Here is a 13,666-nt window from a genome sequence, read left to right as displayed (position 1 = left end):
CAATTAGTTATTAGTAAATAGTATCTTAGAGTGAAAGTCACAAACTCTTGGCCTGAGTTCAGCTTCCAGAAAAAGCTTCTACATTTCACTCAGATTACCAGAGCAAGTTTGGGAAAGCAAACAAAACACCCACCGGGACTGGTCTTTCACCATGTATCAACGGGTATTAGAGCCTTAATATGAACGGCCAGGTGGTTTAGATATCAAACCGATGGCGGGGGAGAGGAAATGAAGAGGCAACTGGTCCGGACCACAAGGGATTTATAATTTAATTAAGACACTACGCACAATTTATCGACTAACAATATAAATAGTAAGAAATGCTGAATGTGAGTAAGTACAGTTCTGAGAAGACAGAATTTGTACAAGAAAGAACATTAAATCTGAAGAGATCACAAATATTTTCATAACAGAAATGGCCACCTAATCGCCAAAAGCCATCCTTCATTTGCTCCTCACTCCGGTGGCACTCACTGCTGAGGACCCGCCTCTTCTCCACACCCGTCAGCTTTATCTCTGTAATGACCCTACATGTGTCTCAAAGGTGGCTCCTCTCACCTATTTCAGCTCTTCCTTTTCTGTGGATACTGCTCTAAAGTTTGCTGTTCTACATACTTCTATCCCCCCTATGGGATTCAACAAATCTTACTGTTCCAACTATTTCCTTAACAAGTGAAACTTCCCGGGCTGGCGTAGAGACTCAGGTTAGGTGGCAATGAAACATAATTGGAAAAATTTAATAGGGTCATTTTTCAAAAACTTTATGTTTGTCTGCAGGGTAATGGTACAATAAAGGAAGGTATTTAAAGGTTAGCAACAGACGAAAACAGGAAGAGAAGGGATCAAGGGCAGGAAGGACATCTACAAGCCAAGTCCACTTAATGGTCAAAAGTGGATGATGACTTAAGGCAAAACAGGTAACGATGAATCCATGAGAAAAAAGAAAAAACTGGTAAAGCAGAAAAGAATAAAGGGAAATAAATTTTTTGCAACCCTCCTTCTATCTCAACACATTCTTTCTATGCAACAATATGAATGACACGCCAATCACATAAACCACTCCTTTCAGAAAAAGGAAAGGAAGACAGAAAGAGGATGGGGAAGAAAACGAGCAAAATGCAGGCAAACCCTAATTACCAAGATTTCACCCTTGATCACTCCTTCCTTGCTTTTAGGACTTTCTTACAGTAAATCTGACCTTCCCCACAGTGACCGAATTTGTTAATATTTCACATCTACCCCCAATTCACATACCAAATCTCACTACTCCTGCCGACCCTCTACCTCTTCTCCCCAGTTGTGACTCTCCCAGGGTCCAAGGGCCCTTTTATTAGGATTATTACTCCGAACCAGTATTTATTCCTTTCCTCTCAGAAGACTTAGCATATTATAGGGAAGACAGATACTGGTGACCTTCTTGCATTAGTTGGTTAAAAAATACAAATGTAAATAACTCAGCTTTATGAAAGTTTGACTGCAGGCCAAAACCAGAACAAAAAATTAAAATTAATGTTAAAGTTCATCCTTTCTTAAAAAGCTAATCCTCACTTAAAACTTTTTTTCAAAAACTCACAGTATATTATCAAAGGCTCCTTGCTGAGGTAAGATTGCAAGATACCACTCACCGGCAGAACCTCTCTGATGCCCCCACTACCAAACCACACGAACTACACTGAGACTGTGAGAGCCCTCAACATCTTCTTCTAAAGGGAGCAAGAGTTAAAGATGATACTGGGAAACCCCAAAGGCAGAAGGGCAGGAGAACACAGGAGGAGAGACCAGCAGGGACCGCAGAGAGCTGGTCGACACCACCACAGACACTCTCCCTCCAGGGGAGCCCCGCCCTGGGGTCCTCACCAGTGCCTCTCTCTCCTAAACTCCAAGGGCCCTTCTTTTGCCGCTGTATCTTGTTTCCTTCGTCTACACCTCACATCTACTTCTGTAACTTTCTAAATAAACTTTCTCTTAGAGTTAAAAAAAAGTACTGCAGAAATATCAGGGAAGATGAGAGCGGAGTTGCTTTTGAGTCAACAATAAAGAAAATTTCAAACATTACCTAAGTCAGAAGGAGCTAAAAGGGGCAATGATTCTATGTAACTTTCGGAAAGAACAGCAGTCTTAGAATAACTCATCTTTTAAATAAGCATTTACTTTCCATCTTGTCTTCAAACATGTTAGCAATATACGTTAAGACCAATGGCAACAACAAAAAAACGCATGCTGAAAGCAAAACTGATTTGCTTACTACAATGTCTAAAGTGAAACATTTTATTTGAAATGTTCAAATTTGAAATGTGAACACATTTAAAGCTTCAAAGAAGCTTCTGATCACCGTGTCATTAGCTTAACTTACCAGAAGAGGCGTATACTTTCTTACTATCTGAAGAGAACGTCGATGCTGCAATCCTTCCATTGATTTTCATGCTACTAATCAATTCTTTAGTCTAAAAGAATAATCAATATTACCTATCAAATGGTTTTAGGAGGGTAACAGAAGAATAACAGTGTGCAGGACAGAAACCACCTCATTCCCCAGTTTACAGCCCCTACTCCACATTGCTTTCTCCTGTACTGTGAAGCTGTCCCCCCAGTGTCCATAGCTTCTACCCAAGTGACACTGTGCTCCTTACTTGAGATGCAGATTTAAGGACACCACGACTTATGGTTCAAGACCACCCCTGCACTAATGTCTCATCCTACACAGGAGTGTCAAACTCAAAAGTCTCACAGGGGGCCCCATCAGACTCACGGTTGCCTTCAAAGAACCAAACATAATGTTAGGACTGTATAAATGTGACTACGCCTTAACAGTTAAGCGAGAGCTCAGTGCTGCCACCGGGTAGAAACAAGGTGCCGGGCCGGATTCGGCCGACGGGCCTTGTGTTTGCCGTCTGCATCCTCTAAGAATAAGCAACAACTAATAATGCTTCACCTTCATTGACAGCAAATGAAAATATCCAGCAATGCCATTTATGAGCAAGAAGGACCCATCTGGGGAGACTTCGAAGCTCCTTACTATCTTCTCTTTCAAACCTAAGGAAAATGAATCAAATAAAGATTAATACGGCATTTAATAATGCTATTTTTCATTGAGAGTTTCTGACCTTCGAAAATATCTAAGTGCCTCAAATTAAACAGAACCTAGGCTAAGATACTGAGTAAGTCTTACCCATGCACTGAGTATGACCCAAGTATAAGGTCACTACAACGCTTAGCAAACTTCTCTTTTTCTTTTTCTTGGTTATACTCATCATTTTAAGCTCAGGCCAGAGTCTCAGCTTTTTAACAGTAAACCTATCAATTAATTTTTCAAATGTAAGCCATAATACCCATAATAAACTAAAAGGATAAATGATACTGTTGTCACAAATCTCACTACCAGAAGGAAAATACACTGACATTAGAGACAGCCAAAAACGTAGAAACACACAGAAACTACTTGCTGGCCACCTGCTAAACATGCCATGATGAACTGGGACGAACTCCCGTGATTAGGGAGTTGACTCTTTAACTTGTGGATAAAAAGGAAAAGAAAAAAAATACAAGTGTCAGTCAGTGTATTCAAGAGTAGATTAGCTTCTCAAGATGTGACTCATGTAACCAAGTCAAATGAGCTGGGCGTACAGAGTCACTCTGCTTATTTACAAAGGGGCGTGTCCCTTTTCCACGCCTAAAAGGTTCACACTGACTATACAGGAGACTCCTGATATTGGATTGCTCAGAAAGCCAAGTTACTCATTAAAAAGTCGCCTGATTGAAAGGATACGGAAAGAAAGGGGATAACTGGGTACCTTGAGGGAAGAGAATCGGTAGCCAGAGAAATGAAGCAGAAGAGACTTCTCACTATCCACCCACTTCTAAGTATTGGATTTTTGTACCGTGTGAATAGACTGCCTAGTCAAATAAAAAAAAAATTTTTTAATGTAAGTCGCTAAGTCAAAATAGTGATCAGAGAGAAGGAATTAAGAAGAATCTAGTGAAGAACCCGTACCCCCTACAAGAAAAAGCTGGTTAAGTCTCCTACAGACCATCTCCGTCCCATGAACAGGCTCTGTCCCTATTGGGATGGCTCCCACCGCTACCAACTGGGCCTCCCATCCCAGCCTCACTCCCAGAGACGATACCCTAGGTTCCTTGACTGGAATCAATCCAGGTGCATTATTTATTTGTAATCACGGGGCTAACTTCTGCTGATGACCAGTCTCCTTCATGATGACTCTATTCCTATTAAGTAATTTTCTCAAGAACTTCCAAATTCTAAGCAAACTATATTGACTGCAGTATACGGAAACAGCTCCAAATATAAGGAGACTATCATTACACGATGAAGCAGGGAAGGGAGGCTAGTGGTAGCCCAGTGTAAGGCTACAGCTGGACACACCTGCAGACCTAATCCTAACGGCACAGTATCAGGTAGCGGGAAGGGGAGAGAAGACGAAAAAGTGTTCACCTTGAAGCCTACAGCTGGGCACCCCCGTGGCCTTGGAGGGATACATACTACACAGGCATCAACACAGGAACAGTGAACGAAGTTCCCTTCTACTGTGCAGGACCACGATGAACACAGACCCAACGTGGCAGCAACAGAGGCAAAGTGCCGGAGGACTCCTTACCCAGGAAACCCACCGCTCTCTCCGCCTGCAGGTGGCTGAAAGACCTGTGCCCTTGGCCTGACTAAGCCTGTTATCTAGGGGCAGGTCAGCAGAGGGGCTGTCTTCAAGAAGGAAACAGAATTCCAACAAATAAGGACAGGTAGCTGCTTTAGTAATTAATCGAAAAAATAACAAAGGTACGCATATTTTCATCCAAAGCTTACCGTGATTTATAATAGTTACATGTACATATATATCATTTTGCTTTTAACCTCACAAAAAATAGTGATAATAAATGCTAATACTGGTATTACACTTGCTCTACAAATGCTGGACCTTCCAAACTAAATCAAATAAAATTTATAATGTGGCCTGGAAAGACACAATGCCTTAAAGATGTCAAATGTAAATCTTTTTATAGATTTGTAAGATTTTTAGGCCAACTGCTGACAACTGATTAAGAAAAGGAATAGCAAATTTAATTAGAGCCACATTCCACAGTACGGTAAGTAAATTTGTGGTAGGCAGTTAAGACAGATGGGGCAAGACCAAGGACGACAGGCCAGGGACTGAAAGTCCCCACAGCAGAAAGCCCCAGGTGCCCAGCAACGGGCAGAACTAGGTAAACACGGACCCTGCTCCCAGGCAACCTTTCCTCTTCCCATGCCATATAGCCAGCCAGTCCTGCCTTTTAGACCCCGACATTCCTACTGCTAGTCCTGTGACTCAGACCCTCCCCTGGCCTCTCCTCTCCTGGCAGGTCACCAGTCAAGCAGCAGACCCCCTTGGAGAAGGAACAAGGGGCCGAAGAATGGCCGCCTTCAACTCCCCTGTGGGCCCCTGTACAACCACATCCTTAGGCATTAACCTCCTGAGATAACTTCTAGGCCTCAGTTTCATTTGAGCTCTAGGCGCAGAGAAGCAGCAAAAACCAGACAACAGACGCCATGGCTGACATCAGGACCAGCTTCACTGACTAATGACCCCTGGTGCTGACCAATCGGTGGAGACCGTGACCCTGCAAGGGCACACCTGGAAATCTGATGAGTATTCTATCAAGATCTTCCCCTGAGGCCTCCAAATAAATACCCTCCCTATGGAGGACCCAGCGGGGCTCTCTCTCGCCAGAAGCTTGCCGAGCCCTTCCCACCCCAAGCACGACCCTTGCCTTTCTCTCTCCGAAGCTCCAAGGCCTTTTCTTTTACCTCTGTGACTTGCTTCCTGGGCCCATTCCTTGTACAACTCACTTCTTCTGCCTCTGTGTCTTTCTAAATAAGCTTTCTCTTATACTTTGAGTCTTGGCTCTGAATTCTTTCTCAGCCAGAACTCAAGTACCAAGGTTGCTGACCAAGGTCCGTCCGACTCCACTGGTCGAAAACCTGATGCCATTCTCACCATCAACTGACTGTTATGGATCAACGCACACACTACACGTTATCACCAACAGTGGCAACAGTCAACATTCACTGAGCATTTACCGTGTGGCAGGGGACAGTCGGGAGCTTTAAAAATTCTCTTTTAATCCTTACTGCCCTGTGAGTTTACAAAGAGAGAAAAGTAAGGCTCAGAAATAACCTTACCATAATGTCTGTAATCAAAATGGTGGCTACCGGGCCAACTAATCTGATTCCCAGATGGTCCAATTCCAGTTTGAGCTTGTAACCTGGGGCTCTTAACCTTGTTTATGCCACTCACCCTGGGGTGAGTCTGGCATAAACAAGGTTTATGTTTGGTGAAGCACGTGGTCCCCTTCTCAAAATGACAGTTGTTCAAACCATTCGTAACTGAAGGAAATGCTAAATTTCAGTAGAGATCAGTGAAAACAAAGATGTAGTATTTTCCCATGTAACTCCATAGGCCCCTTAATTCTATCCAGAATTAAGTGTGAACCCAGGTTATGAAACCCAACAATTAATGAGCAAATGTACCATTTGTATCGGTTCTACAGCCTCCATTTTTCCAATCTGAGAACACACGAGGCTCACATATACTAACTAGTCAGCAACTCCCTTATCCTAATGTCCTTAATCGACTAGTGCTACATACAGTGTTTCACGATGATGAGACTCAAAGCAGTGTTCAACAGCGTAACGCCACGAAAACACATTCACCATTACTATTCGTATTATCATCATTATTACCAAGCTATGCTTACTGAGGAAAATAAAGGGAAAATATTGAGAGGAACGATAAATGATGTTTCTTAGGAGCCAATGAATGGATACACAACCCTGCATACCTGCACTAACTATACCTTGGCCAGCCCCCGGTTTGCTTTTCCCAGAGGATACAATGTAAAAATAGTAACTACTATACAGTGTTTTCTATTTCAATGAGGAGATGGTTTTAAAGATTTTCAACTCAAAGTAAGCTTCATGGACCAGCAGCATCAGCATTAACATCACCCGAGGGCGTGTTAAAAATGCAGAATCAGTCCCTACCCCAGACCCACTGGATCAGAATCTGCAAGAGCATTTGAGATCTTGCTCCCTGCCATATGTTGTCAGTTTGGCACAAATAAATCCTTATAAAAAATTATCTTAAAAAAACCTTCTATGGGGAGGAAAATAAGTGGCTATAAATAATGTTAAATAAACTCAGCTGTGGGGGGGAGTGGGGGCTGACCAGCTATGTGTTCAACAGAAACCTTACCTCGCACTTGGTGTACAGGAATTAACCTTCCAGCCAACATGTCATAGACATAAAGCACCTTGCTATGGGTACTTGTGGCTAAAACCTCTTCTCCATTAGCACTAAAACGAGCCTTAAAGATCGGAAACTTTTCCAAATAGATGCTCTGAATTTTAGGATTTGTTTTTCCATCAACCTGTAAGGAAACACAAAACATTCCTTTTGGTTACTCCCCCAGACCCTGTATCCCAGTGGTGAACACTTTTCACACGTCTTCACGTAAAAACGCATACCTGGAAGAGCGATACGGAGTTATCGAGTGCTGCGACCATCACCACCTGCGCACAAGGATGGAACTGCACAGACGAGATCCGGGCGGCAGCAGGACGTTCGGCATTCGTGTGCTGGCAGTGCTTCATCTGTGGGAAAAGAAAGCTGGAATTATATCCATTCGAACGGGTTAACGTGATTTCCTTTAGCACATGAAGGAAAAGCATTATAAAGTGGTTTATTTACAGAAGAAAACAAACTGAAATAGCACCACTACCTACTAACAAATCATTATACAATAATCCACTTGCACTGTCTTTCAAGTGAGAGAAATTAAGGTCTTGAAGCCCCAGATACAGTCATTTCCCCCCAAAACACCCTATTTGGGTTAGGACACTTTGGCTTCCAAGGAAATCTTCCTTAAAACTCCTACTCTGGCATCTCTACATTCATGGCACAAAATAAGAAGCACCGTGGCTGCCCCCACGGTTCTAGGACTAGCACGGATTTCTTATGTTCTCAGGGGCACTGTTCTCTGTTAAAGTAATGACAATCTCATGCATCGTTCGAACTGTTTTCTGTTATTTATTTGTTTTTATAGGGTTTTCCGTTCTACATTAAAAATTTAATTATTTAAAAAACAAAATATTTTATATACCCTTTCTTTGCAACCACTGAAGTTAAATTTTTATGGCAACTACCGACTACATTTTAAATGAAGGCGAATTCACCCTATAAAGTGTTCAATGAATTATTTTCTTCAGGTAGAAGGAGACAGATCACTCTGCCTACTAGTCATCTATCACAACATGGTCCCCCTTCCCATCTAAATACACATGCCACCATTTTATAATGGGGAAAATTATCCACACCAGAGAGAGAGATCTGTTCATTGGACAGATGGTTAACTGAAGCACTACGCTGGGTAGGCATTTAATGACTGCAATGGGCAAGCGAGGCACAGTGATGAGAGAGAAAGTAATTAGTGTTGGCCATGTCAGATAGGATGGACAGGAGGGACCTTTCTAAGGTGTCATTTGAGCAGAAAGATAACAATGAGTTGGCTATTAGTAATGCTTAAGGAACAGACAGGCAGCAAGAAGAACAAGAGCAAAGGTTCTGAGGCAAGAAAAAACTCGGCTCATTCAAGAAACAGAAAGGCCTAACTGGCGTGGGTAGAAAATATAGAGGAAAAGGTCTAAGATGAAGTTTTAACCTACGCATAAGCCAGATCATGAAGAAAGCTGGGCTCTAAGAAATTTAAGAATTTTTCAAAAGGCACTGAACACTGACATGACCTGATGCTTTATTTTTAAAATACCCCTTTGGCTACTCTATGGAGAACAGTTTAGGAGGAAGTAAAGTACAAGTGGGGAGATGAGTCACAAAGCTACTGCAGTAAACACAGTGACAGATGACAGCAGTATGAACTAAGCTAGTGCCAACAGAAATAAACTGAAATGCAAAAGGAGAAATCAAATAGGATTCCCAAAAGATCCCTGCGGACATAATTTAATTTAATTTTCTAGATCATTTTTGTAAAGGATGACAAACCAGCACAAGTACTTACCAAGGCAAAAACGAAAGCAAACACACTCAATCCCACGGATGAAAGGAATCCACACATCAGTGACTGGGAAGCACACTGAATCACAGAGGTAATTAAGCCGGACAGGCCCAACTCCACTGATGCTCACCTTTAAAACTCCTTTTGGAAGAGAAGCTGAGGTGGATATGAAATTCCCAGTCCTCTGCAACAAATCATCTTCATCCTCTTCACTTTCATCTAAGTCGAATAAACCCAAGGGTGAGCTTTAGAATCAATGAGATGACCACTACCTACTTCAAAGGTCTAGCGTCAAAACTCCAACTCCCTTCCCAGCCTCAACTAATTTATTTAAATTGCAATTAGTAAAAGCAAAGCAACAAAATAATGTTGGAACACAGGAAAAAGGTGGCACAGAGCTCAATATATATGGTTAAAATCAAAGCCTAGCTCCGGAGTGAAAGACACATTCACAGACAGTAACTAAAACAAGATGAAAAGAAGTTGAAATACAGTCGGCATTTAATTTAAAAAGAACTCACAACTACGTTCTTTGGTAAGAGGGTGAACAGCAGATGTAGCCTAACCACTTGCATGAAAAAGAACTAGAACTTCGGGCTGACTGGAATGTCAATGTCAGCAAGCTGTGTATCAGAACTTCATAGAGAGCTACCAGGGCTGCTTTTTTCCCAGGAATGACGGATGCTTCTAATAAAGAAAGCTGAGAAGCTGAACGGAGTTTTAAAAACGTTCCTGGGGCCAAGGGGTGGGAAAGGAACTGCACTAAAAGCCCTGTAAGGTTCTCTAGGGGGCCTCTGGTGAACCATCAGGCTTTGATTTGGGGCCTAAGATTAGGGTAAAACCCAAGAATTATAAGAAAACCTTACAGGAGCCAAAACCCAGCTCTGAGTCATCACAAACTCTCACTGGAATAAGCAGCTCTGAGACTGCTAGTGCTCCTTGCCCAGCCACCCAGCAAAAAACTCGGTGGGCCCCTGAACAATGCCTGTTTGAACCGTGCAGGTCAACTAAACTAACAGGTCAACTGAAAAAACCCACGTACCAGTGGACCACACAGTTTAAACCTGCGTTTTGAGGGTCAACTGCATACAAACTCACTGGACTAAGATGTCATTGTCTCAGGCCTCTAATCAATACTGTTTTTCACAAACAATGTCCAAAACCAGGTTAAGATAAGGTAACATGACTAAAACCTGAGGAAAAACACACAGATCTCATAGGAGATCTAGATAATAGAGTTACCAGGTGTAATATTTAATATATTCAGAATAATGAAAGACAAGATTCAGAATTGAGCCACAGAAATTAACTAACATCCCAAAGGATTTTTTAAACAGTACATCAAAATTAGTCTGAGAATTAGTGGTCTGAAAAATAGATCAGAGAAAATTACCCAGACTAAAGTACAGAAAGCAAAAAAGATAAAAAATAAAGAACACAAAATATGTTGAAGATAAAAACATTTAATACACATGTAGTTAGTAGACTAGAACATAATTATTTGAAGAGACAATAGTTAGGAATTTCCGAAACTTAAAAAAGCTATCAAGTCAGATTCGAAAGTCCCATAAAGACCCAGCAGAATACAAAGCAAGCTAAAAAGATCGGGCAAGGGGGCGGGAGGGGTAAACTAAAGCAGCAGCGATAAACTAACCCACAACACTAAGGAATTACGGGTGGTTTCCATACAGGATGGTAGCACTGTCGTTACATTTAAAGGGGAGGGAGCACTCTCTTTAAAGACACTCAGTGAAGTATTTACAGATAAAAATAAAACATTGGCAATAACTGTGAAACGGTTCTAGTCACAAGAGGAAGCCAATTTTATCTCTTCTAACTATATACTCTTCTCGTCTGTAAAATGAAGGAATTAGACTAGGACACCCCAGAGAGTAGCAGGGTGGCTAATTGTTGACCTAATCCATTTCCTTTTTTATCCTGGGCACAACGTCAAACTGCATTTCCTCATATCCCATGCACTTGGTACGGCCTCATGATTGAGCTCTGGCCAATAACATGCAGGTGAAAATATCATGTATTGACACCATTCTCAGCACGGGCCAATAAAAACCTCCCTTGGGTGAGCCTCCCCTCCCCCCCCCCACCCCGCCCCGTCTGTCTGTCTGTCTCTCTCTCCTGGATGTCAGTATCTTGGGCAACTGTGAAAGCCGCAGCCTGAAGGTGACAAAATCTCCATGGACTCAGGTCCCTGGAGCAGATAATCACCTTTCCATCAACCCAATTTTACAAAAAGAAAAAAGAAAAAAAACCCAACTTCTGAATTAAGCCACTAGGACTAGGAAGGTTTTCTGGGTCAATGGCTAGTATAACTGTCTATAATTACATGGACCTAAAATGTTGAGATTCTATGAATGCAAAATTCTAAAACTGGTAATAAAACTATATTTCACCCATGAGGGCAAACTGGTTACCAAGGGTATAGGAATTATGTCACGTACAATAAAGTTAAATGACAAGTATATTTAATACATTAAATAAGAAAACAAACAAGAGATTTCTCAAATAAAGAATTTTTGATATGAAAGAGAGGTAAGATTACATATTTCCAAAAGGTAGAACTATAGAGTGTAAGGAGGTAAATTTCAAAATAAAAAAATTATAACACCTTGTTCTTAAAGAAAAGAGAAGGGGAAGATGGAGGTATAAGTAGACACACTTTGCCTCCTTGCACAACCAGAGAGAATAACAACTATTTCTCAAAACAAATAACAACCAGAACCATAAAAAAATCAAGCTGTACGGAAGTCCAACCACCGAGGATTTAAAGAAGTTGTGTTCATCCAGATGGGTAAGGGACGGAGTTGCGGAGACAGGCAGAGAGTCCCATAGTCACGTGCGGTGGGTAAAAAGCAGGAGGGATACTTCGGGAGCAAGCAATCCCACTCCCAGGCCAGGCTACACAGCCCAGGGTTACAGCCCCAGGAAGATTAATCCCCACACTCTCTGGCTATAAAAACCAGCGGGAGTTGGGGCAGCAGAAGAAACTGCCCAATTTTCAAGAGTTCGTTTAAAGGGCCCGCACAAAGTTAGAATATACGCAAACCCACCCACCCTGGGAATCACTAACAAGAAGGGCTCCAGTTGCAGACAGGAAGTGGGTGAAACGACTGGAAGCAGGGCAAGTGCCAGCAAACGTCCAGCAGCCAGGCAGCAGCACTGTCCCCTCTCCGAGCCCTCCTCCAACACAGAGACACAAAGCTGCAAAGCCAGCTGCCCCACCCTGGAGATTACGTAAGGCTCCGCCACAAACAATTTACAGGTATCTGTTCTACAATAGGCCACGCTACTAAATTGGAGTCAAAGCAACTCTAATCCACAGAAACAAACACAGGGAGGCTGCCAAATTGAGGAGACAAAGAAATGTGGCCCAAATGAAAGAACAGAACAAAACCCCGGAAAAAGAACTAAATGAAACAGAGATAACCAACCTATCAGATGCAGAGTTCAAAGCACTGGTGATAAGGATGCTCTAAGAACTCACCGAGTATAGCAACAACATAAAAGAAATGAAGGTTACACTATGTGAAATAAAGAAAAATCTATAGAGAGCCACCACTGATAAGGAGGAAGCAGGATTCAAATCAACAATTTGGAACATAAGGAAGAAATAAGCATTCATCTAGAACATCAGAAGAAAAAAAACTAACCCTCCCCCACAAAAAACCAGGACACTATAAGAACCCTCTGGGACATCTCCAAATGTACCAACATCCAAATCATAAGGGTGCCAGAAGGAGAAGAGGAAGAGCAAGAAGTTGAAAACTTGTTTGAAAAAAAAATGAAAGAAAATGTCTCTAATTTGGAAAAAGGAAATAGACACAAAAGTCCAGGAAGCACAGAGTCCCAAAGAAGCTGGACCCAAAGAGGACCACACCAAGACTCATCATAATTAAAGTGCCAACAGTTAGAAAGAAAGAATCTTAAAAACAGCACGAGCAAAGCAGACAGTTACCTACAAAGGAGTTCCCAAAGGACTGGCAGCTGATTTCTCAAAAGAAACTTTGCAAGTAAGAAGGGACTAGCATGAAACACTTAAAGTGATTAAAGTAAGGACCTACAATCTAGACTACTCTATCCAGCAAAGCTGTCATTCAGAATGGAAGGGCTTCCCAGGCAAGTTAAGCTAAAGGAGTTCATCATCAACAAGCCATTGTAACACGAAATGTTAAAGGGACTTATTTAAGAAAAAGAAGATGATCAAACCTATGAAGATTAAAAGGGCAACAAATTCAAAACTATCAACAACTGAATCTTAAAAACAAAAACAAAAACCTCAGCAAACAAGCAGAACAGGAACAGAATCATAGATATGGAGATGATTTGGAGGGTTATCAGCTGGGAGGGGGGGAGGGGGAGAGTGGGGGAAAAGGTGCAGGGAATAAAAAGCATAATTGGTAGGTACAAAATAGACAGGGGATGTTAAGAATAGTATATGAAATGGAGAAACAAAAAAAAGTTACATGTACCACCCAGAGTCACAAACTAAGGCGGTGGGGAGATGCTGGAGGGGAGGGGGTACCAGGTGTAGAGAGTAAAGGGGGAAAAATCGGGACAACTGTAATAACATAATCAACAAGATTACTTT

General features: G+C 41.9%; 1 protein-coding gene across 1 annotated transcript in view; it reads right to left on the bottom strand.

The window, feature by feature from the left end:
- The window catches only part of UTP18 (UTP18 small subunit processome component), a 36,752-nt gene that overhangs the window by 14,400 nt on the left and 8,686 nt on the right, over positions 1 to 13,666 (bottom strand). Inside the window, exons 5-9 of the mRNA XM_037056889.1 lie at positions 9,191 to 9,279; positions 7,517 to 7,642; positions 7,245 to 7,419; positions 2,933 to 3,033; positions 2,354 to 2,444 (exon numbers count right to left, since the gene is read on the bottom strand). Coding sequence (XP_036912784.1) covers positions 2,354 to 2,444; positions 2,933 to 3,033; positions 7,245 to 7,419; positions 7,517 to 7,642; positions 9,191 to 9,279 — 582 coding nt within the window. The remainder of the gene's footprint in view (positions 1 to 2,353; positions 2,445 to 2,932; positions 3,034 to 7,244; positions 7,420 to 7,516; positions 7,643 to 9,190; positions 9,280 to 13,666) is intronic.

This window comes from Sturnira hondurensis, unplaced genomic scaffold (genome assembly GCF_014824575.4).
Source record: "Sturnira hondurensis isolate 20B ecotype Veracruz unplaced genomic scaffold, ASM1482457v3 Scaffold0009182, whole genome shotgun sequence".
Taxonomy (NCBI): Eukaryota; Metazoa; Chordata; class Mammalia; order Chiroptera; family Phyllostomidae; genus Sturnira; species Sturnira hondurensis.
This window is presented reverse-complemented; position numbering and strand designations above follow the sequence as displayed.